The sequence below is a fragment of the Rhinatrema bivittatum genome, chromosome 8 (genome assembly GCF_901001135.1).
Source record: "Rhinatrema bivittatum chromosome 8, aRhiBiv1.1, whole genome shotgun sequence".
NCBI lineage: Eukaryota > Metazoa > Chordata > Amphibia > Gymnophiona > Rhinatrematidae > Rhinatrema > Rhinatrema bivittatum.
Window position 1 is genome coordinate 185,335,792 of NC_042622.1, and position 26,592 is coordinate 185,362,383.

General features: G+C 44.7%; 1 protein-coding gene across 3 annotated transcripts in view; it reads right to left on the minus strand.

Moving 5' to 3' along the window:
- Nucleotides 1-7,391: 7,391 nt before the first annotated feature.
- Nucleotides 7,392-26,592, minus strand: part of P2RX1 (purinergic receptor P2X 1) — a 99,924-nt gene continuing 80,723 nt past the window's right edge. For 2 of the 3 annotated variants that reach the window (XM_029612059.1, XM_029612057.1), the window contains 4 exons: nt 21,193-21,283; nt 18,893-18,958; nt 17,530-17,625; nt 14,720-16,100 (listed from right to left, as the gene is read on the minus strand). In XM_029612059.1, the coding sequence (XP_029467919.1) occupies nt 15,978-16,100; nt 17,530-17,625; nt 18,893-18,958; nt 21,193-21,283 (376 nt within the window). In that variant the 3' untranslated portion in view covers nt 14,720-15,977. Of the gene's footprint in view, nt 8,643-14,719; nt 16,101-17,529; nt 17,626-18,892; nt 18,959-21,192; nt 21,284-26,592 lie in introns of those variants that run through there. The other variant, XM_029612058.1, reaches the window with a different exon arrangement.

The window sequence follows — 26,592 nt, forward strand, 5'->3', positions numbered from 1 at the left end:
CATGTCTTCCAGCAACAGATTCCATAGCTTGATTGTGCACCAAGTGAAAAAATACTTCCTACAATTTGTTTTAAATCTGCTGGTTGCTAGTTTCATGGCATGTCCCCTAGTCCTAGTGTTGTTTGAAAGGGTAAATAACTGTTCCATATTTACCTGCTCCACCCCACTCATGGATTTTTAATTTCAATCTTTTTTTCATCCTGGAGACCAATCTGAATTCCTGGGATTTCCCCTCTTTCACCAACAGTTGGAGGCAGAGAACTTCCTTTTTTTTCATCTTCTAACTGCTATATATTGTGGAATAGCCAGAAGTTTGACTGGTGGAAGGCTAGTTGGGATAGCAGAAGTTACAAAAAAAAAAAAAAGAGCAAAGAGCTGCAGACACATGGGCCCTCAGTAAAATCCAGAACTTATCAGGCTGGTGCAAGGAGAACCGGTGCAAGGGTATTAGGCACCCTAATTGAATCTTCTGCCTTGTGCCTGCCCCCCCCGGGGCCAAAACCTGCCACACTTTGGCTGGTTGTTACCCTCCCCTCCTCCGACCTCCCCGTCCCCTGCGGGCTCCGGTGTCACAGCCGCACATGATGCACCCCCGGTAAAGCTGGGGCAGCTACTGATGTGCTCTCTCCGGGAGAGGCCCTAGCAGTGGAAGCTTGGCCAGAGCTGGTGGGAATGTGGTTCCTGTGCGCTATTGGCGAAGAGGAGCTGCCTGCTCTTTGGCGCCCAAGACGACTGCCTAATTCGCCAAATGGGACACACTGGCCCTAGGTGCAAGGTCCCCTTTCCCCCGCAGAACATGGGGAAGCATAAAACACTGGGCTGTCTGAATAAGGGGACACCAAGGAGGAATAGGGATGCAGCCCCAGAATTAGTGCATCGGTGAGATGTCAGAAAGAGGAACAAAATGTTCTCAGTGCAGCCACCGCAACAGAGCATCATAGGGGACTCTTTTTGCAGCAAGTATGAGGCGTTAGACCTGCTGAAGGTGATTGCCAAGGTAGGAAAATGGGCCCTGGAGGTTGGGCAGCACATAAACGCAACGGCTGTATGTGAAATGCTCCAGGGAGAGGAGCTAATGCCCGCACAGAAAGAGAGAGCCAGACAAGGGCTAAACATGTCAGGGAAGTGGTAGAAGGCCTAATAGGGGAGCCTACAGAAGAGGCAGGCCCAAGCAGAAGGGAGCAGTCTTTCAGTAATATAGAAGATAAGGAAAGTGGGAACGAGCTGCTCTCTGAGTTCATACTGATGATGCATAAAGCATACTATGAGATGAGGGGTAGTGAAGCAAAACAAATCCACCCCCTGAGGAGGCTTGGGGGAAGGGCAGGTGCAAAGAAGAGCTGGATGGAGGAAAAGGAATGTCCTATGCAAGGTCAGAGCCCCCTAGACCTCTCCCTAGCAGAAGATAGTGGCCCTCTGGAGTCAGAAGAGGACTGAAAGAGGGAGGAAGGAGACGTAGAGGAAGGAAAAGATAAGGCAATAAGACTGTTTAGGAGAGAAGTACTGAGCCCCCTTATTCAGCAAGTGGTGCAATCCCTGGATCTTGGAGAAGAAGAGAAACCTGTAAAAAGAACGAGAGACCCCATGCTAATAGGTAAAAAGAAGCCAGCCAAAGCATTCCCCCTTCATCAAGATGTTAAAGATATGATAAACGTAGAATGGGACACTCCAGATACAGGGTTAAAGTCTCCAAAAGGACCCCTATAGAAAGAGGTATAGCCACTAAGGACCTACAGGACTGTAAAATAGATTCCTTCCTCTGAGGTGGCAAGCCTTTCCCTTCAGGCAGCAATCTGTGGCAGTTACATGGCCAAAGCCTTAATAACATGGATCCAAGCATAGCAAGAAGCATCCAACTTATCAGAAAATTGCTCTTCTGAGACAGCTCAGGTAGAGGCAGGTACAGCCTTTCTAGCAAACACGTTTTATGACTTGTTGAGATCCTCAGCGAAGCAAGAAGCAATGGAGGTTATGGCCAGGAGATATTTGTAGTGAGACATTGGCAGCTAATGCCCTATCACAATCTTCCATAACTATTATTATTTAGAAAGGAGTTAGAGAAACTAATGAAGAATTTGGTAGAGTCTAACGCCCAAAAGCTGCCAGAGGACCAGAATAGAGGTGTATATAGAGGCCCTAGGTGGATAGTGGCAAATGTAGACATTATAGAGTCCCAAGTCCCTATTTTCAGGGAGGAAAAGCCCAAAGGAGGTATCCCTTTCAGGGCAATCAAAAAGGTTTTAGGGATAAAACCCCCAGAGGAGAAGGGGATCAGAGAGGTGGCAAAAGCTAGTGCAGGAGCCCACTCTTCAATTCCACCCATAGGTGGTTGCCTAGCCAGGTTCTTTGATGAGTGGGTCCACATTACCAAGGATAGATGGGTCCCAGAGAGAAAACAGAGGGGTTATGCCCTGGAATTTGCCGTGCGAGCCCCAGATTCATTTTTGGTTTTCCCAGGGGATCACAACAAAAAAAGAAGCGATTCAGCAACATTATAAAGGTTGCATCTGTTGGAAGCTATAGTGCCGGTACTAGAAAATCAAAGGCGGGAAGAATATTATTCCCTATATTTCATGGTGCCAAAGAAAGAAGGCACTTTTCATCTGGTGCCTGAAGAAAGTAAACAGACACTAAAGAATAATACCCAGGTTAAAGTTGGAAACCTTAAGGTCAGTAAGAAGAGGAGAGTTTCTTACCTCTCTAGACCTTTGCGAAGCATGTTTACACATCCCGATAAGCGATGCTCATCAGAATTATCTAACATTTTAGTCTTAGGCAATTATTTTCAGTTCAAAACACTGTCCTTTGGCCTGGAAATAACACCACACATTATTTACCAAGGTAATGGCAAGGTGGTGGCAGCCTTTTTGACAAAACAAGGAGTATTGGGCCACCCCGTACATGGACAATGGCTAGTCAATTCCAGATCTTGCCAAGAAAGCAGCCAGTCAATGGCAAGAGACAGACAACTGCTGGAGATACTGGGTTGGATAGTGAACAAGAACAAGAGCCAGGTGGAGCCCACCCAGTCTCTGGTGTATTTGGGAGCCTGAGTCGACACAAGGATAGGTCCAAGAGAGCACCTTGAAGTTACAGGGGCCTGCTATGACGGAGAAAACCCAAAGTCAGATCTTATCAGATGTTAGTGTCAATGGCAGCAGCCATAGACTTAGTTCCGTGGGCAAGGGTTCATATGCGCCATATGCACCCCCTTCAGAAAACCCTACTAGCAAGATGGGCCCCACAGGGACAGGACTACGACAAGAAGCTGAGGCTTCTGGTCAGAGTCAGAAAAAGCCTATATTGGTGGATGTTGGATGCCAATATGAGAGCAGGAGTGTTGCTAGAGATACTAGACTGAAGGGCAGTAACAACAGATGCCATCTAGATAGGGTGGGGGGCGCATTATGGCAGACAGCACAAGACAGATGGATGGAGACAGAGGCATCCTGGTTGATGAATCGACTAAAACTCAGCTCTCAGGAGGTTTTACCCTAGCTGGCAGGGGCATGCAGTAAGGATATTCTCAGACAGTAGCATACATAAACAAGCGTGGAGCCACACAAAGTACTCGACTAGAATGGAGGTGTAAGCCTTAATGGGGTGGGCAGATGCCTACCTGGAGGCTTTGTCAACAGCACATATAGTATGAAAGGCCAATAAAAAGACAGATTACCTCAAACACTAGATACCAGGGAGTGGGAGCTCACAGAGGAAGCATTAGTAAAGATAGTACAAGCATGGGGTACCCCGTGCTGGGATTTAATGTCAGCCTAAAGAAATGTCAAGGCGGGGAAGTAGATCCAGAAGTGGCCAATGAACAAGTAACTGTATGGCTTCCCACTGTGGCCAATAATAAGAAGGATCCTCAGGAGGATCTCCTACCACGGAGGCTGGGTCATCTTAGTGATACTGGATTGTGAGGTTGCAGAAGGAAGACCCGATCAGACTAAAAGGAATCAAGGGCCTTCTATGATGGGTTCAATGGTCATGGAAGATCTGGGCCCCTACTGTCTTACAGCCTGGCTGTTGAGAGGAGAAATTTGAAAGCCAGGGGGTATTCAGAGATAGTCATTAGTACATTACTTAAATGAAAAAGATGCTTGACCTCCCTAGCATGTAAAAGAGTATGGAGAGTATTCAAATTATGGTATAAAAGAAAAAGCTTTATTCCTGCTAATTCAGAGATAGGGATGATCCTCAGATTCCTTCAGGAAGGTCTGGAGAAAGGTCTACGGCTGAATTCCTTAAGGATGCAAATGGAGGCTCTAGCTTGTTTTAGGGGCCTATTTGAGGAGTCCTTGGTGGGATTCCACCTGTATGTGGTATGTTTCCTGAGGGCAGTAAAACATGTCTGCCCCCTAGTCCATCTGGGAGTGCTGGCTTGAGACTTGAACTTAGGCCTTAAAGCCCCATGGGAGTCCCCAATTTGAGCCTTTGCGAAAAGCATCAGTGAAGGACATGACACTGAAGACAGTCCTCTTGGTAGCAATATGCTCTGCAAGAAGATCTTGGAGTTGCAAGCACTCTCATGCAGAAATCCATACCTGGTGTTTCACATAGGTATCATAGTCATGATAGGGCTGGTCCCCTCCTTTCTCCCAAAAGTGGTAACGGATCTTCATATGAACCAGGAAATATCTCTCCCAGCATTCAAAAAGGACATTAAGATAATCCTCATAAGATACCTCGAAATCACTAATGATTTCAGAGAATCAGATAGGCTGTTTGTGTTGTAGGTGGCCCAAGAAAAGGGCATGCTGATTCCAAAGCTTCCATCGCAAGATGGATTAAGGAAGCAATAGCAGCAGCTTACATTGGACAAGGCATGCAGGTGCCAGTAGGCCTGAAGGCCCGCTTTACCCAGTCATCAATCTGGGTAGTAAATAAGTGTTGTGAACCTGCCTGCAAGGAGCGCAGATAGGTCCCCTATCTCCTGCGGCCAGTCGGGCCACCGACGCTGTTCTTCGCAGCATGCAGTGCTGCTGCCTCTGGGCTCCCCCACTGATGTCATCTGCCCTGCACGGCAGGGCTGTGCTCTGCTGGGAGCTTCGCTCCATGGCTGGGATCGCCGCTGCCACTCCCGGGGTCCTCGGACGGCAGGGAGCCGTCCTTGCTATGCCATGGTCTTCAGCCGGCAGGGAAGCTGTACCTGCAGGTGCCTGCTGCTGCCCAGGACCTTGCCCGGCAGGGAAGCCGTCCCTGCCGGTGCCTGCAGCCCTGCATTCTCTCTTCAGTCTTCCTGCTTCAGTCTTTGCGGCATGGTACTGCTCCTTCAGCTTGCCTTGCTTCTCCTCTAGCCTTCTCTGTGGCTGAGGATGCCACCAGCAGATCCTGCTCTCTTCTTCTAGATTTCCATAGGCGCAGGCGCGTGCCTCTCTCCTGCTCTTCAAGGGCAGCCAGGTGTGGCCCCCTGCTGGCTCCTCCCTGGGCGTTGTCCTCTTCAGCCCTACAAAACGATCTAGTGTTCATTCCAGCATTGCCTTCGCAAGGAGTTAGACACTCCTGGGATCCTTCTGTCCTTTGCTCCAGGAGTCGTCCCTGTTCCAGCACTTCTTCAAGATCCTGTGTTTCCTGTTCTTTGTTGGAGCTCCATGTCTCGTCAGGAAGTCCGTGATCCAGTCCTGAAGTCCATGATCCAGTCCTGATGTCCGTCTCTAGTTCCTGATGTCTGTGATCCAGTCCCGATGTCCTGAACCCCCAGGTTCCTCGTAACCACCTTTCCTGGCATGCCATGTCATGGTCCGCAACCAGTCCCACTGGTGGGCTGTGTAGGGCGCCACATGTTGCAATGCCTTCCTCACTTCTTCAGCACAAGCCTCCGGGAGACTTCTGCTTCTGTCCTTGTTCCTGGTCTACGGAGTTCTTTGTGCCTGCTCCGTACATGCCAAAGACTCTGCCAGTACCTGTGCCGTTCCAGCATGGTCCGCGACCAGCCACTGGCAGCTGTGTAGGGCGCGCCTCGGTGCAGGCCTCTTCAGTATCTTTGTCATGTTCCACTATCAGCTTCCATCATCTTGTCTAGAGGCTCTTCGAGTCCAGCGTGGCCCGCGACCAGTCCCGTGGGTGGACTGTGTAGGGCGTGCTGCATCGTAGTCTCAACCCAGTATGTTGCTTGAGTCTTCTGAATACGAATCCTGCTTTAGTCTTCTAAATACCATGAACCTTGTTCCTGAGTCTTAGTCTGTGTACCCAAGTACCTCGTTCCTGAGTCTTTGTCTGAATCTCCATGTTCCGGTCTTCTCTGCCCTGGTCTCCATCCGGCCTGCCGCTTCTTGCCATTACCCAGCGGCAGGTCCGAAAGGGCTTGGAACGGTCGGAGGACTGTTCATTAAAACCACCATTGCGTTGCTGGTCTTCTGAAGCGTGCAGGTCCGGAGGAGGGTCAGTATCTTCAGTCATCTGTCTTCGGTTCAGCCTTGCTCCTGTCCAGCCCATGCTCGGGCATGCCTCACCTGCCTTGGCACCTCTTCGGAGTTCCTCTGGGGTCGAGCCGTGGTCCAAGAACACACAATCCCCTAGTAAGCGGAACTGCTCTCCTAGCGCTTTCCAACAATAAGGCAACATCTCCACTAGAGTTTTGCAGGATAAAGACTTGGGCATCATTACATTCCTTTATAAAGCATTATAAGTTAAATCAACAGGCAAGGGAGGATACAAGGTTTAGCAGAAAAGTGCTGATAGAGATAAGAGTCCATACTCCTCCCAACTTAACACTTCTCTGGTACATCCCAGGAATTCAGACTGGTCTGTAGAATGAAAAGGAAGATAAAAATCTTACCTGTGAATTTCCTTTCCTTGAGTCTTAGTAAACCAGTTTACATCCCACCCAGTGGGGAAAAGGGCAGGGGAAGAATCAGGGAGCAGACAAGAGCTCAGGGAAATGTGCTCATAAGAGACACAGACAGGCTGTCTCCTCAGACATCTCAGTAAAAGAAGCGGGGAGACAGATAGTCCATAAAATCAGTTAGCTTATTGATTTCACTGACCTACTAATCAGCTTCCTTTTTGTCTCCTAAATGTGTTTAAGTAGATTGTTCTGGCTTGGGCAGTAGGCTACTGATGAATTTCCGGCTATCCCAGAATAGATAGCGGTTAGAAGATGAAAAAAAAAAAGGAAGTTCTCTGCTCCACCTGCTGGTGAAAGAGGGGAAATCCCAGGAATTCAGATTGGTCTACTAAAACTCAAGGAAAATAAAGTTACAGATAAGACTAAATTTCATCATCTCCCCTCTGTCATCTCTTTTACAAGCTAAAGAGCCCTAATCAACTTAGCCCAGGTGTGGCCAAATCTTGTCCTCAAGGCCAGAAACAGACCTGGTTTATGTTTATTATGTTTGTTTATTAATTCTTGATTAATCACAAATAATTACAAATGTAAAACAAAGCGATATACAATATCCATAATGAATATGCATGAGAGATTTGCATGTACTTCTCCATCCTGAAAACCAGGCCTACTTATTTATTTCATAAATTTCTAAACCACCCATAACAGTAAAACTTATTTGTGACTCTTGAGGCCTGGAATTGGTCACCCTGGTTTAGCTTTTCTTCCTAAGGGAGCTTTGCCGTCCTCCTTATCAGTCTTTCCCAATCCTCTCCTGGAAGCACACCTAGCCAGCCTGGTTTTCAGGTTATCAATAATGAATATGCATGATATACATACATCGGAGACTGAATGTATGCAAATCTTTGTGCATGTTCGTTGTACAAGTCCTGAAAACCCGACTGGCTGGGTGTGCCTCCAGAAAAGGGTTGGGAAACACCGCCCTTTATTTTTGTCGCCTTTCTCTGTACATTTTGTCACAAAGCAATTGTATTTACAAAAATAAAACAGATTCTTGTAAATAATTAAGTGGATCATAAGGAAACAGAAGAAATAAAATCTGAGTTGCCAGTAAGTGTGTCATGGAGCCATTTAAAAAAATAATCTGGTACACTTAGGGGGTAGCGTCCAAACTGCTTGCATCGATGTGAAGTCCGAACGTGCATTTTACCTATGGTGCACGCATAATTTACTTTCGAAACTTGGTGCGGTTACAAAGAACACTGCCATCTGCTTTTTCTGTGGCTCATTTTGGGTTTTTTTGCTGTATGCATGAAAATTTAAAATGCCATCTACACACATTCTTTTCCTCCCCTGAACAAAATACACCATAAGGAACAACACCGTGTCTGGGTGCAGCTGTAAGTACACGTGTTGTGGAATAACATGCCTTGAGGGTGGGCAGTTTTCAGACAGCTGATTTATATAAGTAAAATGCTTTTCACCTGTGGACATTGCTTTGATAATTGCCCTCCCCATTAGCACATGTAAATATTCAGACTAGAATTCGGTTTTTCTTTGCACCAAATCTGTGACGCACTTTACATAGCAGCACAACTGGTTGCACGTCTCCACAAAGCTGTCACTAGATCTGATTGGATCTTACGTTCTATGACATCATATGCCTGTGGGTGATTTCATACAAAACATCCCACAACATGCTGCAGCCAGTGGCAAGCTCTCCCTATCCTCAAGACTGAGACCAATGAAAACACAGATTGTCATGAATGAAAAATCCTGATAAGTGCCCCCCCCCCCCCCGAAAAAAAGTATAACTGAGACAATTGAGTGGTGTGAATTCATGGAGCTGCACCTAGGAGAAAAACAAGACAAAAGCCATTAACACAAAAGTCAGCAAAATGATGAAGACTTTAGTGCCTGTCTAAAACTGTGAAATAAACCTTGCCTTCACTAATTTGGAAAGAACACTGTTGTGGACTCTCTTGATTGGCAAACTTCCTTTGCTGCTTTGGATTTCCAATTGTAGATGTTTGCGATATCTCCTCTTCTGTTGTGCTGAATTAATTTTATTGATGACATTTTCATTTGGAAAGGGGCTGGGGTGTCATGACATTCATTTTCCGTATGGATCATCACACATGATCCCAACCCACAATTTACCATCATAACACATTAACATACTATTTCTTTTTTGGACCTCACAGTGATTAAACATCAAGGCAGACTAACTACTAGAGATGTGAATCGTGTGATCGATCGTCTTAACGATCGATTTCGGCTGGGAGGGGGAGGGAATCGGATCGTCGCCGTTTGGGTTTTTTAAATATTGTGAAAATCGTGTAAATCGAAAACCGGCACACTAAAACATCCCTAAAACCCACCCCGACCCTTTAAAATAAATCCCCCACCCTCCCGAACCCCCCCCCCAATGCCTTAAATTACCTAGGGTCCAGTGGGGGGGAGGGCGGGAAAACCGGCTCACTAAAACAACTCTAAAACCCACCCCGACCCTTTAAAATAAATCCCCCACCCTCCCGAACCCCCCCAAAATGCCTTAAATTACCTGGGGTCCAGAGGAAGGGTCCCGGTGTGATCTTTTACTCTCGGATCTCCGGTGCTTGTAGAAATGGCGCCGGCGCTACCTTTGCCTTGTCATATGACAGGTCAAAGGTAGCGCCGGCGCCATTTTGTTTTTTGTCCTCCGAGGTCAGGAGCGTAGGAGATCGCTCCCGGACCCCCGCTGGACCCCCAGGAACTTTTGGCCAGCTTGGGGGGGGCCTCCTGACCCCCACAAGACTTGCCAAAAGTCCAGCGGGGGTCCGGGAACGACTTCCTGCATGCGAATCGTTTTTCCGTACGGAAAATGGCGCCGGCCATACGGAAAAACGATTCGCGGCAGGAGATCGCTCCCGGACCCCCGCTGGACCCCCAGGGACTTTTGGCCAGCTTGGGGGGGCCTCCTGACCCCCCCAAGACTTGCCAAAAGTCCAGCGGGGGTCCGGAACGACCTCCTGCAGTCGAATCGTGTTGTCTACGGCCGGCGCCATTTTGCGCAAAATGGCGCCGGCGCCATTTCCGTACGGAAAAACCAAAGATAGCGCCGGCGCCATTTCTACAAGCACCGGAGATCCGAGAGTAAAAGATCACACCGGGACCCTTCCTCTGGACCCCAGGTAATTTAAGGCATTTTGGGGGGGTTCGGGAGGGTGGGGGATTTATTTTAAAGGGTCGGGGTGGGTTTTAGGGTTGTTTAGTGTGCCGGTTTTCCCGCCCTCCCCCTTCCCCTCCCCCTTCCCCCGATTTACGATTTTTTGACGATAAATCGGGGGAATTGTTATTGTATTGCGGCTCTAACGATTTTTGACGATTTAAAATATATCGGACGATATTTTAAATCGTCAAAAAACGATTCACATCCCTACTAACTACTACTATTTTCACGAAACCCACTGATCAGAATAATCCACTGCATTTCGAAAGTTCTCACCCTCGCAATTTGTGCACTAATATCCCAGTGGGACAGCATCTCAGGCTGAGGCATCTGTGTGAGGCATTCTCAGAATACAAAGCACAAAATCTTAATATGTATAAAAAGTTCTTGGAGAAGGGTTACTCTCTGAAAACTATCAAGCGTGCCTATAAGCAGAGCCTATATGCCAATCATGACCTTTTGCCAGAGACTCACTACCACATACAGGTCACATGCAGTTTAGGACATCATTTTGAAGCATTGGCACATATTATCACTGTCTTTCAGAAGAAACCGATCTTTGCTCGCACAGGGGTCACAATTTATGTGACCTATTAGTCAGCCCTTACCCCCACATTGGTTCTAACACTGAAGAACTGGTCCAGTTTGCATGCTTTGTACCAATGGACATTTGATTTACATTTTTCACCATGCCTCCTTGTCATTTTCCCATGTTCTTAGAGGTCACTTTGACCGCAGTACATCTCAGGTCGTGTATGCCATTTTGTGCCCTTGTGAAAAATTATGCCTTGTTGCCCCGAAAATAAGACAGTGTCTTATATTAATTTTTGCTACCAAAGATGCACTAGGCCTTATTTTCAGGGGATGTCTTATTTTTCCATGAAGAAGAATTCACATACCGGTATATTGTTGAACAAAAAAATGAACTCGCTCCTCGAGGGCCTGCTCTCCCTGCCTCGGTGCCTGTATTCAACTACTTCTGCCTGCTGGGATCATTTTTAACTTGCTTCCTTTTCTCCATTGGGAAAAACTGAAAGGTGGAGGCTGCTGCTAACTCAAACCTAGAAAATGACCACTGATGTTACTGAATCCTGAGAGAACGGGGCGTTGAGCACATTGTCCATTTCCATCCATTCTTCTCCATTCATTTGTTGATCTTTGAGAGAATGCAGAAGAAAGGAAACTCAGACTAATCTGATTAATTTGATTCCTTCCTTCTTATAGCAATTTGTATGAGATTTTATTAATCTAGATGTCCAATTATATCACCAATATATAGGGCAGTTGCTGAACAAAACAAAACAAAGCTTGCATTCTCTTCCCTTTTGGGCTTGCGTGCTCACAGAATCACAGATTGACAGAAAAAGAAGAGTGGCGCTCTTTATACAGTAATTTAAAAAAATGCAAGCTGCGTCTACGGTAAGAAGCGTCCGTGAAGTGTTAGGCCCGCACAACCCATTTTACTGGATAGAGCGCCTATACAGTATCCTGTGCGCTGGATATACTGGATACTATACAGTATCCAGTGCGCTGGCCTAACGCTTCACGGACACGCTGGTACTGGTATCTGTCATTTCAAATGTCATTTGAAATGACAGGTACCAGGAAGAGGATGGTTTTCCTATGCTTGGGATTGCCAGTCCTCTCTCCTCTCCTCCCGAAGCAAGCAAAGAAAGCGGGGAAAAAAAAAAAAGCGAAAAAGTGAAAAAAATAAAAGTTGCAGGAGAGAGAGGGGAGAGAGGACAGGCAATCCTACGGTACGCTCGGGATTGCCAGTCCTCTCCCCTCCTTCCGAAGCAAGGCGCGAAAAGCAGCCTTGCTCCGGGAGGAGGGGAGAGGACTGGCAGTGTAAAGCAACAAAGTGACTTACTTTTTTCACAGCCCTCCTCCGGAGACGGACATGGATCGCGGCTCCCCTGCCTCCCGGAGGCGAAGATGGATGCCTGCACGGGCGAAAGCGGCCCCTGTACGTGCGATTGGGCCGCTCAATGTGTGACGTCACATGCCGTGACGCCAAATTTCGTGACGTCACGCATTGAGCGGCCCAATCGCACGTACAGGGGCCGCTTTCGTCCGTGCGATGCATCCATCTTCGCCTCCGGGAGGCAGGGGAGCCGCGATCCGTGTCCGATGTCCGTCTCCGGAGGAGGGCTGTGAAAAAAGTAAGTCACTTCGTTGCTTTACACTGCCAGTCCTCTCCCCTCCTCCCGGAGCAAGGCTGCTTTTCGCGCCTTGCTTCGGAGGAGGGGAGAGGACTGGCAATCCCGAGCGTAGTATTGCCCATCCTCTCTCCCTTGCAACTTTTTTTTTTCGCTTTTTTTTTTTTTTTTTTTTGCTTTTTCGCTTTTTTTCCGCTTTCGTTGCTTCGGGAGGAGGGGAAAGGACTGGGGCTGCCCCAGAGACCAGCACCCATGGATGCGGCCAAGGCAGGTGAGCGGGGGCTGGGGGAAAGTTTGCCACCTACCCTTACCTCTGCCTCTAAAGCAGGGGTAAGGGTAGGCGGTAAGTTAGCAGGTTAAACGCGCGGCAAAATGGCAGGGGCGCGTGTTACTGTATGGGAGGGAATACCGTAGCTAATTCGATCGTTTACATGTAATATGTGCTAGGTCTTACTTTCGGGGGAGGTCTTATATTTAGCAATTTGGCAAAACCTCTACTAGGTCTTATTTTCGGAGGATGTCTTATTTTCGGGGAAACACGGTACATAGGTCATACCAAACTCTCCATCTGCACATACATTATTCAACTAAGTTGTATCATAAGATATGCCATACTGGATCAGACCAAGGGTCCATCAAGCCCAGCATCCTGTTTCCAAAAGTGGCCAATCCAAGTCCCAATTACCTGGCAAGTACCCAAACATTAAATAGATCTCAAGCTACTATTGCTTACTAATTAATAGCAGTTTATGGATTTTTCCTCTAGGAACTTATCCAAACCTTTTTTAAACCCAGTCACACTAACTGCTGTAACCACATCCTCTGGCACTGAATTCCAGAGCTTAACTATGCGTTGAGTGAAAAATAATTTTCTTCAAATTGTTGCAAATGAGCTACTTGCTAACATCATGGGGTGCCCCCTAGTCCTTCTATTATCTAGAAAGTAAGTACCCAATTTACATTAACCTGTTCAAGTCCTTTCATGATTTTGTAGTCCTCTAACATATCGTCTCTTCTCTGTACACACAAATTAGAGGCACCTCTTGTTATGGATTGGGTGGACTTAGATCACACCCTTGATCAACTGAAATTCTTTGTTATCCAACACCTCAGCAATCCTAGAGGAGGTAATATTCCCTTACAACATTTATGCTGTGAACAAAGATATATCTACACATGGCACACCATGGCCACAAACAGTTTAAATTCAAATTGATCAAATGGGAGATGTTCACTTGACATAAGAAATTTGAGTAAAGACCTTCCAGACTCACATGCCAGTTGTGCGTGGCCTGCTTCAACTTATTGCTTTTATTTTTTCTTTATTTTTCATTCAACAAGGGTAGTATAAATTGAGGCAAAAAATTTTGCCCCTTTTTTCCCTTCTTCTGAACAACATTGGGCTCCCATTGGTTGGTATCACAACCCCCTCTTTTGATTGGGCATGCTCCTTCACATGCAGTTCTGGTTGACATATATAACTTGGTTGAGTCTCAGCATGGGTTTGCCTTATTTTAGTTCCTGCAAGCAGTTAGATAGCAGGAAGGTGGTAGAGTTTGTGGTAAGCATCACATTGTTTTATGTATATATTTTAATTATATCTTACAATAGAAAATCTCAATGTGTTTAAGTCAGTTTAATTTCTCTGTGACTTCATTTTCTTTTTTGAACAGTTTGTAGCACTCAATTTGTGTGTCTAGCAGTCCGCAGTTCTTTGTATTGAGAGGGCTTGCTGATGCCACATCAACTGAAAAGGTTCCCGCCAGTAACATTCATTTCACCCTGGTCTGAACACCAAATAAACATTCATTTTTTTTATCCAGGTATTTTTATTGTTTAATTCACTCATTCATTTGATTGTTTTTTCTACAAATGTAGTCACACTTTACTTTCGTTCTTTCAGCAACTTTTTACAAGCCGGGCCGGTCTGGGTGCTGACTCCTGCCTGCTGGGGCCTCAGTGCAAATAAGTTTACATGAACCAGGGCCTACTGCTATTCACCAATCACATATCTATTCAAAATGCTTTTGGGGGGCTATTTTGTGATGTTTCAGAGCAGTCTCCTACTCTTTTGATATTTCTGGCCATGCTGAAGCTTTACTCTGTTCAAGATCATGTGAGGTGACTGCATAAGTGGTTGGCACTCGGTCCCTCTAACCAGCATTCTCAGGCATTCAGTTGTGGGTTGCAGTCCATTTAGTTTCTTCTTCTTGAGCATAATACATTTTTAAACTATAAATACCTTTTCAAATTGGTATGTTTTTTACACTGGTAGATCCAACATATTTTATTTATCACGGCGCAGTCTCAGCCAGCTCACGGTCATCAGTCTTCAACATTTGTAAGTTAGGTAATGATTTTAAGCATTAAATAATTATTTTTTATTTATCTTTTCTTTTTTGCATCATCGTTTCTGTGATACACAACCCCGTTTTCCACATATTTTGAGTTTTACCGATGATATGTGTCGGGAGCAGCCTTTTACTAATTGGTCTGTATAGTGCTACTAGTATGAAATTTAGGTTGTTTACACATTTTTTCCATTTTTTCTTTTGTCTCATTCAGATTTTAGACATTTCGGTGTTTTCTGTGCCATGGGTCCCCCTGAGGAAGCCTTCACCAGCAAAATAAAGGCCTTGTTTGGGCTTTTTTTTTATCAGACCCAGGAAACTATACACTGTTGTCTATAAATCCTGTTTATCTGGTGTGAATGCAAGTATAGAAGTGAATATGTATATCACTGGTATAGTATTTTATGTATTTTTGTGTAAGTATGTGTCTACAAAAACCACACATTTGTTTATTTGTATGTGGTGAAGAGAAGCAGTAGCACATCACCTCAAGCTTAGGAAGTTTTTGTATATAAATAGCAAAAAAGCTTAGCTACTTTGATCTTATTGTATAACCAAATGAAATGCTCAGGCATTGACTATGTATATTGATCTAATATATTGTGGTTTCTTATGTATCTGATGATGCCAGAGAATTATAATGTACAATATACAATGTTGTATTACCTAAGTAAAATATTAGATATGATTATACCAGATACTGCTCATTTGTTTTAACATTTGTATTTAAAAAATAAAAGTATTAGTTTTAATGTAAACATTCAACATCAGTGCTTTTTTCCTTTTGGGAATTGTTTGTCATAATTTCATTGAGCACTTCACATATTATACATTTGTTAAATAAATGATTTTGGAAGACCTTCTGTCTTTGCCTGCCAGCACTGCTGAACTTAGCAAAATGTCACCACCTAGTAAAGTTTCACCACATCTGAGATGAGGGTAGGAAAGATACATAAATTTTTTTTTAGATACTAAGGCAGGGGTGGGCAATTCCAGTCTTTGAGGGCCACCAACCAGTCAGGTTCCTAATGAATATGCGTAAGAGAGATTTTCATATACACTGCCTTGATTGTATGCAAATATGCCTCATGCATATTCATTAAGAATATCCTAAAACCCGACTGGTTGGTGGCTCTTGAGGATTGCAATTGCCCACCCCTGCATTACAGGGTGCCCAATTTAGGAAGCTAGATTTTGTCTGGCTAAGTTTATGGAAGTTCAGCCAGACAAAATCTAGCTGCTTATATTAGACACTCAGCAGTTTCTGAAAATGGTCCTCTATGAGGAGAATAAAAAATATCCAAAAATACAGATGCAAATACCACTCTTCACCCTCAGTCTCCTAAGGAGATGCCATGTGCATCTATAAGAGGCTCTCTGACAGAAATCAGCAATTTGTGTTCTGACAATGATATCTGGTAACCCCCCTGACGTTTAAGAAAGTACAGCTAGTACAGTGCAATACCTTATTTATCTGTCTTTGTGAATCTTGGCAGGACTTGAGCTATTATATTACTCTCATGACATGTTGTGGTGTCCTCCTGAATGTTATTAGGAAAGGGCGTTGGCTCTTCTTTTGCTGTTGACTCCTAAAGGACGAAACAAACAAATTATTTGCCTCCTAACGGGCTGATTCAGTAAAAATCACGGGAGAGCGGGCGAGTGCCCGCTCTCCCAGCGCGCGCACAGGACACTCTCCTGTGTGCACGATACAGTAATGTAATTTATTTAAATGAGGGCCAGCGGTAAAAAAAGGCGGTAGGGACACTAGCGCGTCCCTAGCACCTCTTTTCGGACAGGAGCAGCGGCTGTCAGCGGGTTTGAAAACGTGCGTCCACGTTTTCAGTGGATGGCCGGCGCCATCTTTAAAAATGGCGCAGGCCATCCAGTGCTCCCTCCATGTGACAGGGGCCGGCCAATGGCACGGATACCCTGTCACATAGTAAGGGCAAAGGCCATTGGCGCCATTTTTATTAGTGGCAGCTGACAGCCCGAGAGCGGGAGATCGCTCCCGGGACCCCCACTGGACCACCAGGTACCTGTAAAAAGTTTTTGGGGCGATCGGGAGGGTGGGGGAAGCTAAGGGATTAGTTTTAAAGGGATGGGGTGGGTTTAGGGGTTATTTTTGTGTGCCGTTTTTCCCGCCCTCCCCCAAAACAATAAGAGAACCCCCACGAACAATTTCGTGGGGTTTTCCTATCGTTTTGGGGAGCCCCCGATTTCTGACGATTTTGAAAATATCATACGATATTTTCAATCATCCGAAGCCCGATTCACTTCCCTAGTATTTTGTATTAAAGGGAACTGACTGCAGTTCCACGTACTGTAATCAACAGCATATCCTTTCCTATCCCCCACTTACAGCTATTAGCGATCTCTTCTGTAATTAGATTTGGGCATAGTCATATCAGGTGGGTCCCTACTCCCTTCATAAAAGCATCTTATCCTGTCAGGTGACAAATTCACATTGCAGAAGAGCAGGCAACAAAGACAGGGCATGATTATTGTGTACAGCTCTAGTAGCTGGGCTGGTCCTAGAACAAAGTGGACTCTTTGTGGGCTGTGATGCCTTATATTGGACCAACAGAAGGAACCATCCAAAGATGTTGCTGTGCCTGAGCTTTCTGAGACCTTTCTTCAGATCCAACTCTTGTGGTCTCGAAAGAAACCCTTCTTGGATAATTCTTTTCTTGGCCCAATAAAAGATACTGGAACCTGAACAGAATCCAATATGAGCGAGTAAGCACTGTTTTCTTAGCCTTAAAGGAAAAACTGCAGGCTTTATGTGCCTGACTGCCTACCCCCACCATATGGTAAAAAAAAAAAAGCAAAACAAGCTTTAAATCTGTATGGTTAGGTATAGAATATTTGAGTGAGGCTCGCTTGCATAGTTTTGGGCAGGGCTTGGTAGAAGGTATTTCAGGGAGGAAAGATCTCTCATGGGCCCCCTTAATCTCCAGCATCCAAGCCATGCTTGAACCCTCCCAAAGACTTCAGGTATGCAGGCTTGCCACTTACTCTTGTGTGACTTTGTGTAGGCTTGAACTTCTTCTGCTTATAGTAGTTCCGCATGGGCAGGATGTGTAGTAACAGCAAATCACAAATGACTGTTGCCTGAAAGCCAAGAGGAGGAATGTGGTTCCGTCAGTCAGACTCCGCTCTGTAGGACCTCACACACACAGTCACTCACCGGCACAGATTTTTCCTCTAGACTCTCTGCATGGTAAGGCACAAGGAGTTCTGAGGTGGTCACTGGGGGTATGTGGTCTCTGTTCCATTTATTTAACTCCTTTCCCAAAGCCTTCTGGATTTGTAGTTCAACTTTTCCTGACCTCCCCACCCTCCATAACATATGGTACTAAAATATGGGATAAAAATTCCCTCTGCCCACAGGGACTGAGTATTCTTTGCCTAGAGAGTCGGAGCAAGGTGACCATTGAATTTGGGGTCAAGATGCCCAGAGCAAAAGCTAAAAATATTGTTCTTAAAAGATCTTTATTCTTGATTGTTGCCTTTTATTTATCTCACTTAGTTTTTCATCTTCTCTTTTTCTGAAAGATGAATATTTTAAACTAGAGAAATACGCTATTGTGTTTCTGATTTTCAGCATTCATGGCATGTTTAGGTATTCTCATTCCGTGGCCATGTGCTTCTGCATAAACTGTGAATGTTTGCTATATTTTCAAGTTTTTCCATCCCACCACTTCTATTTTTATCCTTCGCCCTCCCCAGGTGACAAGCAGCTGCCGAAACCCTCGCCAACCTTTGTGTTGGAAGGGAGCTTCCTCTAAGGTGCACCCTCAGTGCCTCTCATTCGCTGGCAGGAGCCACCAACTTAGTCAATCCCTATTCCTCCCTGGAATGCGCAAGCCCAATCAGGCTCTGACAGACGAGGGATCATAATCCAAACACCCTGCACCACAGTAACATGGAGGCAGTCCAATACTTTTAAGTGCTATTTGAATCCAGAAACATTTCTACTGAGTATCTTTTTAAACCAAAAATGGCAAAATAAACTAGAAAATATATACCCAAGCAATTAGAGTACATTGAGATTTGACGTTATGCTGCAAGAAAATCCAACAAAAGTCAATTCAAATAATAATTTGTGGAAAAAGAACCATAGGTAGGTATGAAATTAGAAGACAGACAGACACAAAAGGTGTTTTTTTCTCTCACAGAGAGAAATAATAGATACTTAAGAAGCGTTGGGACCATCAGTAATCACTTCAAGACATCTGAGGACAAGTCAGATCTCAGCACTTGTTGATCCCATGGGGAGCACGGAAAATCTAAGAGGCTCTAGAAATCATGACATGGTGGTGTGCAGCACTGGTTATGGCCTCTGTGCCACTTTGATTGTCCTCAGGACTCAACTTACCACGCCGAAAATACCAACTCCAGAACCAATTGTTGTCATGGTTGGAATGATATCGAATTTACCTCCCTGCATAAGAACATAAGAACATAAGAACATAAGAAAATGCCATACTGGGTCAGACCAAGGGTCCATCAAGCCCAGCATCCTGTTTCCAACAGTGGCCAATCCAGGCCATAAGAACCTGGCAAGTACCCAAAAACTAAGTCTATTCCATGTTACCATTGCTAATGGCAGTGGCTATTCTCTAAGTGAACTTAATAGCAGGTAATGGACTTCTCCTCCAAGAACTTATCCAATCCTTTTTTAAACACAGCTATACTAACTGCACTAACCACATCCTCTGGCAACAAATTCCAGAATTTAATTGTGCGTTGAGTAAAAAAGAACTTTCTCTGATTAGTTTTAATGTGCCCCATGCTAACTTCATGGAGTGCCCCCGAGTCTTTCTACTATCCGAAAGAGTAAATAACCAATTCACATCTACCCGTTCTAGACCTCTCATGATTTTAAACACCTCTATCATATCCCCCCTCAGTCGTCTCTTCTCTAAGCTGAAAAGTCCTAACCTCTTTAGTCTTTCCTCATAGGGGAGCTGTTCCATTCCCCTTATCATTTTGGTAGCCCTTCTCTGTACCTTCTCCATCGCAATTATATCTTTTTTGAGATGCGGCGACCAGAATTGTACACAGTATTCAAGGTGCGGTCTCACCATGGAGCAATACAGAGGCATTATGACATTTTCCGTTTTATTCACCATTCCCTTTCTAATAATTCCCAACATTCTGTTTGCTTTTTTGACTGCCGCAGCACACTGTACTGACGATTTCAATGTGTTATCCACTATGACACCTAGATTTCTTTCTTGGGTTGTAGCACCTAATATGGAACCCAACATTGTGTAATTATAGCATGGGTTATTTTTCCCTATATGCATCACCTTGCACTTATCCACATTAAATTTCATCTGCCATTTGGATGCCCAATTTTCCAGTCTCACAAGGTCTTCCTGCAATTTATCACAATCTGCTTGTGATTTAACTATTCTGAACAATTTTGTGTCATCTGCAAATTTGATTATCTCACTCGTTGTATTTTTTTCCAGATCATTTATAAATATATTGAAAAGTATGGGTCCCAATACAGATCCCTGAGGCACTCACTCCACTCCACTCCACTGTCCACTCCCTTCCACTGAGAAAATTGCCCATAAAAGAATGAAAATAAAATTGCATTTGAAAAAATGGCGATAATGTAAGCTGTGCTGCTAGAGTATCTCCAAGGATAACTGAGCTGATCATCCAAAGCAATCTGCTGTAGCTTCTGCATCCAGTAATGATAGCACTGAATTTTTATTATGTAACATTGCTTAACCTCTTTTATAAGCATATGAATCCAGATCCCAGAAACATTTTATATACAGTGTTATCCCCTTGCTAAACACACATTTGAATTAAAAACAAAACATGAGTATTTTGCTATCTTTTATACAAAAATTCCATTACAGGTAATTAAAGAACTGTACTACCAGCTAAATTATTGTACTTATTTTAAGATGATAAAAAGTGCCCTGCTGGGTCAGACCAATGCTCCACTGAGCTCAGCAACCTCTGTCTGATAGTGGCTACCCTTTAAAGTAGATCCAGTTACTTGCTTCTCACTTCCTATGACAATTGGTAGGTCTCCAAGTCACCTGGTTAATAACTATTTATGAACTTGTCCAAACTATTTTTAGATCTAGCTATACTAGTTGCCTTGATCACATCCTCTAGCAATGAACTCTGTAGTTTGATTGTGTGTTGAGTGAAAAAATACTTCTCCAATTAATTTTCACAGCTGCTTTTAACTTCTCCTGTTTAGTGTTCTTTTATCATTGAAATTACTATTATTGCTACATCTCGATATAAAATCACACTCAAAGGCAATTGTTAAAATAAAATCCTGACAGTAATTTGCATTTTACACAGGGTCTTTAATCAAAAGACAATCTTGCTCTACTTTTAGATATAGTGAACTTGGATTCTGTTGACAACTGCATGCACTATAGATAAAATGTTTTATTTGCCAGGGATTTGCCAGGTAAAAATGATTCTTCAGAACATTGTCTAGGATAAGCCTTCTACGTTTCACTCCTTTTAGCTCCTTCCACTTTGACCCAGCTGCATTTTGCTGTTCTAGAGGCAAGGGCAGAGCTGGCCTGACAATCGACAGCACAATAAACTCCACCAAGTCTACAGCTCAAAAATACATAAGCACACTATCTGGATTTAAGGTTGTGGGGGGAGTTGTGGTTCTGACATTACCTTTCCATTTACCATGATGTCGAACCGAATTCCAAAAACTTTGTACAAGGTCCTTTTGCGTTTCCCATTCTCATTGTAATACTTGGCAAACCTGTTGATGATAGCAAAATCCATTGGAGTACTGAGCAGATGTCAAAATTAAAATGATGATGATCCTGACAAACAGTGGTAAGACCAGATGCCCTCAACTAAAGGAAAAATGAGAAGCTAGAAGTCTTCATGGAATGCCCCCTAGTCCTTCTATTATTTGAAAGTGTAAATAACCGATTCACATCTACTCGTTCAAGATCTCTCATGATCTTAAAGACCTCTATCATATCCCCCCTCAGCCGTCTCTTCTCCAAGCTGAACAGCCCTAACCTCTTCAGTCTTTCCTCATAGGGGAGCTGTTCCATCCCCTTTATCATTTTAGTTGCTAATTTGATGTTCCATGCCCTTTATCATTTTGGTCGCCCTTCTCTGTACCTTCTCCATCACAACTATATCTTTTTTGAGATGCGGGGACCAGAAGTGCACACAGTACTCAAGGTGTTGTATCACCATGAAGCAATACATAGGTATTATGACATTTTGCATATTATTCACCATTCCTTTCTTAATAATGCCTAACGTTCTATTTGCTTTTTTGACCGCTGCAGCACACAGAGCCAATGATTTCAATGTATTGTCCAGTATGTCACCTAGATCTCTTTCCTGGGTGGTCACCTTTATCTGCCTCTCCCCCCCTCCCCCCCACTTCTTTCCTTTACCCTTCCCCTAGACTCCACCACTCTCGCCTCCTTTCCTGAAATCACAGTGGAGGAAACTGCTCAACTTCTCTCCTCCAAACTCACTACTTGTTCCTCTGACCCTGTCCCCACCCGATTCCTCAGCTCTATCTCCACTGCAGTCATCCCTTCCATCTGTCACCTCCTCAATCTATCACTCTCCACCGCTATGTTCCTGCTGCCTTCAAACGTGCTGCGATTACACCTCTCCTCAAAAACCCCTCACTGGATCCTACCTGCCCTGCCGCCAACTATCGTCCCATCTCCCTTTTGCCTCCAAACTACTTGAACGTGCTTTTCACCACCGCTGTCTTGACTATCTTACATCTCAAGCCATTCTTGATCCACTCCAGTCTGGTTTTTGCCTTCTGCAGTCAACTGAAACAGCCTTTGCCAAAGTTTCCATTGACCTGTTTATGGCTAAAGCCAAAAGAGGTACATTTTAAGAGCTGCGCAGGGACGCGCGCACATGGATGCAGCAATTTTAAAAGATATGTGAGTATATGTGCATATATATGCCCGTGTTTTAAAATTGGCTATTCACGCGTACATGTGCACACAATTTCATATTGACACCTTTGAGCGCAAATGCTGCCTTGCTTGCGCAAGTGTGGGGGGGGGGGGGGATTTTACAAGTCACGCACGCTGACACTAGAACCCATTTTCCCAGTTCATTCCTAGTTCACCCAGTTAATCAATCGGCCTTACTAACCCCCTGTTACTTTGCCTACCTTTTACCCTGTTAGGCCAGACTCCTTAAACCTTGCTAACTAACCTATTTTTTTTATTTTATTACTTACACATCATCCGTAGGAGAAGTAAAGCTATGCAGAAAGGGACCCTGGCGTGCATGTGTGCGTATAAATTGTTACGTACTGAAATCATACCTCAGCTCTGGCCTGCCCATGCCCCTCCCAGACCACACCCAGCCCCTTTAAATATTTTTTAGTGTGTACCAGATGATACACGTGTACCCGCACAGGTTTTAAAATCCCCCACAGTGTGCACCGCGCCAAGTCACTCGCATATCTCCCAGCTTCGGTGCATGTAGTGTTACGATTCGAGGCTTGGAGGCCTTCGGATCCTCTTATGAGCGCGACCTCCGACAGCTGTTACGAACCGAGGGCTTGGAGGCCTTTGGCTATTGTTATGGGCGCGGAGGCGCAGTCGTCTCTAAAGCAGATGATGTGAGCCCTTGGGCAACTGCATGACTCAGGGAGGAGCCCCAAGACACACCATGGGAGGTGAGCTGGTGCGAGCTCGGGTAACGAAGAGCAGGATAAGGCTGAAACGAAGACAAGGATAAAAGGTCTGACCCTCTACCGGACCTGCACACCCCAAGATGACCAACAATGCAATGTTGATCGATGAACAGTCCTCCAACCGTTCCAAACCCTTTCGGACCTGCCGCTGGGTACAGCAAGAGGTGGCAGACCGGACAGAGGATGAGTGCAGATGGAGTCCATAGAACACAGAAGACTTAGACGAGGACTGAAGCGAGGACACTGTATATGAAGGCAAGGATCAAGGCCCTGTAGACAAAGGCAAGGAGGTCAAAGCGCTGGGTCGAGACTGTGACGCAGCGCGCCCTACACAGTCCACCCGCGGGACTGGTCTCAGAGCACGCTTGGCTCATAGCAGACTCTAGGAGAGATAATGGAAGCAAATACCGGAACATGACAAAGATACTGAAGAGGCCTGCACCGGGGCACACCCTACACAGTCTCCCACGGGACTGGTCGCAGACCACACTGGCACGGAGCAGAATCAAACAGAGTCTTGACATGGACAGAGGCAATTAGCAATAGGCTCCAAAGACCAGGACAAGATTCAAGCACAGGATTCAACGATAAAAACTTAGGACTGAAGCAGAAGTCTTCCGGAGGGTTGCAGTGCAGAGATGAGGGTGGCCTATGCACCGTGAGGCACCCTACACAGCCCACCCGTGGGACTGGTCGCAGACCACGACAACGGCAGGCCAGGAAAGTGGACGTCAGGGAACCAAGGCATGGAGGCAGAGGTGAAGACAAAGGCATCAGGAAGGACATCGGACATCAGAAGGTACGAACGAAGAGCATCAGGAACAGGAAGACATCTGAAGACACGGACGAAAGACATCAGGAACCAGAAGACATCTGGAGGCACAGGCCTTTGTTGGTTGCTGTCTGAGTCCAATTCCCCGTTACCTCATGCCATTGAAGCAGAGAGCAATGTTGGAGTTGCATCAAAAGTATCAGGCTTATTGGTTAAGGGTAGTAACAGCCGCATCAGAAAGTTACCCCCATACTTATTTGTTTTCCCAAACTGTAAAATTCAATGTCCTTGAGGGTTGCTATCTTAATCTAATTTCCCTTTTCTTCTTTTTCCCTGCTGTTGAAGCAGAGAGCAACAATGGAGTTGTATCAACAGAGTGAAGGCTTATTGGTTAAGGGTACTAACCGCCACACCAACAAGTTACCCATGTACTCTTTTCCTCATTTCCATCCTCTAGCCTTTAGGGATCCCTCAGTGTTTATCCCATGCCCCTTTGAAATCTTTCACTGTTTTTTGTCATCACCTCCTCTGGAAGAGCATTCCAGGCATCCACCACCCTCTCTGTAAAGAAATATTCCCTACATTGGTTCTGAGTTGTCCTCCCTGGAGTTTCATTTTGTGATCCCTAGTTCTACTGATTTCTTTCTAATGGAAAAGGTTTGTCAATTGTGCATCGTTAAAACCTTTCAGGTATCTGAAGGTCTGTATCATATCTCCCCTGCACTTCCTCTTCTCCAGGGTATACATTTTTTGGTCTTTCAACCTCTCCTCATAAGTCATTTGATGAAAATCCCCACCATTTTGGTCGTCCTTCTCTGGACCGCCTCCATCCTGTCTCTGTCCCTTTTGAAATATGGTCTGCAGAACTGAACACAATACTCCAGGTGAAGCCTCACCAAGGACCTGTACAAGGGGATTATCATCTCCTTTTTCTTACTGGTTATTCCTCTCTCTATTCAGCCCAGCATTCTTCTGGCTTTATCTATCGTATTGTCATCCTCCTGGTCCCATCAGCCATATCCTAGGAGTCATCTGACTCCTCTCTCTCCTTCTCTATGCATACCCAAAACTCTGCTAAAACATGCTGTTTCTTTCTCTGTAACATTGCCAAAATCCATCCTTTCCTTTCTGAACACACTACCAGAACCCTTATCCACTCTGCTCCTGCTTAGACTATTGCAACCTGCTCTCACAGGTCTCCTGGAAAGCCATCTCTCTCCACTGTAATCTGTCCTAAATTCAGCTGTGCAAATTATCTTTCTCCAAAGTCACTATGCTCACATAACCCCTCTTCGGAAATCACTGTATTGGCTCCCTATCCGTTCCCGCATATATTTCATGCTCATCATTCTCACTTACAATGCCTTTATTCTGCAGCACCTCACTACCTCTCATTTCTCTCTACATCCCTCCTCATGCACTCTGCATATCGGACTAGTCACTCCTATCTGTGCCCTTCTCCTCTACTGCCAATTCCCGACTCCATGCTTTCCACCTGGTTGTGCTGTATGTTTGGAATAGTCTTCCTGAACTGGTGCATCATGCTCCTTCTCTCACCATGTTTAAATCTTATCTAAAGACCCACCTTTTTGAAACAGCTTTTAAATCTTAGACCTGATTGTCTGCTTTCAGCCTTAACTTTCATTTCTTTCTTTCTTTCTTAACCATTGTCTTGCTTTATGAAATACCCCAAGTCTCTTGTCCTGTATGTTTATCTTATTAGAATGTAAGCTCTATTGAGCAAGGACTATCTTTTTTGTGTGTCTATAGTGCTGTGTATGTCATGTAGTGCTATAAAAATGTTTAGCAGTAGTAGTTCCTAATATGGCACCTAACATTGTTTAACTACAGTGTGGGTTATTTTTCTCTATATGCATCACGTTGCACTTGCCCACATTAAATTTCATCTGCCATTTGGAAGCCCAATTTTCCAGTCTCGCAAGGTCTTCCTGCAATTTATCACAATCCACTTATGATTAACTACTCTTAATAATTTTGTGTCATCTCCAAATTTGTTCAACTCATGCTTTGTTCCCTTTCCAGATCATTTATAAATATATTAAAAAGCACAGGTCTCAGTACAGATCCCTGAGGCACACCACTGTTTACCTTTCTCCACTGAGAAAACTGATGTTTTTCCTATCTTTTAATTAGTTTGCAATCCATAAAAGTACATTGCCTCCTATCCCGTGACTTTAACATTTTCTTAGGAGTCTCTCATGTGGGACTTTGCCAAATGCCTTCTGAAAATCTAAATACATCTTTATCCACATGCTATTAACCCCTTCAAAAAAAATGTAGCAAATTTGTGAGGAAGACTTCATTAAATCATGTCTATCTATATGTTCTGTGATTTTGTTCTTTAGAATAGTTTCCATGCATCTACCCAGCAATTAAATCAGGTTCATCAGCCTATAGTTTTCCAGATCACCCCTGGAGCCCTTTTTAAATATTGGGGTTATATTGGCCACCCTCCAGTCTTCAGGTACAATGGATGAATTTAATGATGGGTTACAAATTACTAGTAAGACGATTTGCTACTCTTTAGTTTGTCCATCTGCCCTACTACATCTTACAGGTTCACCATGAATTGGTTCAG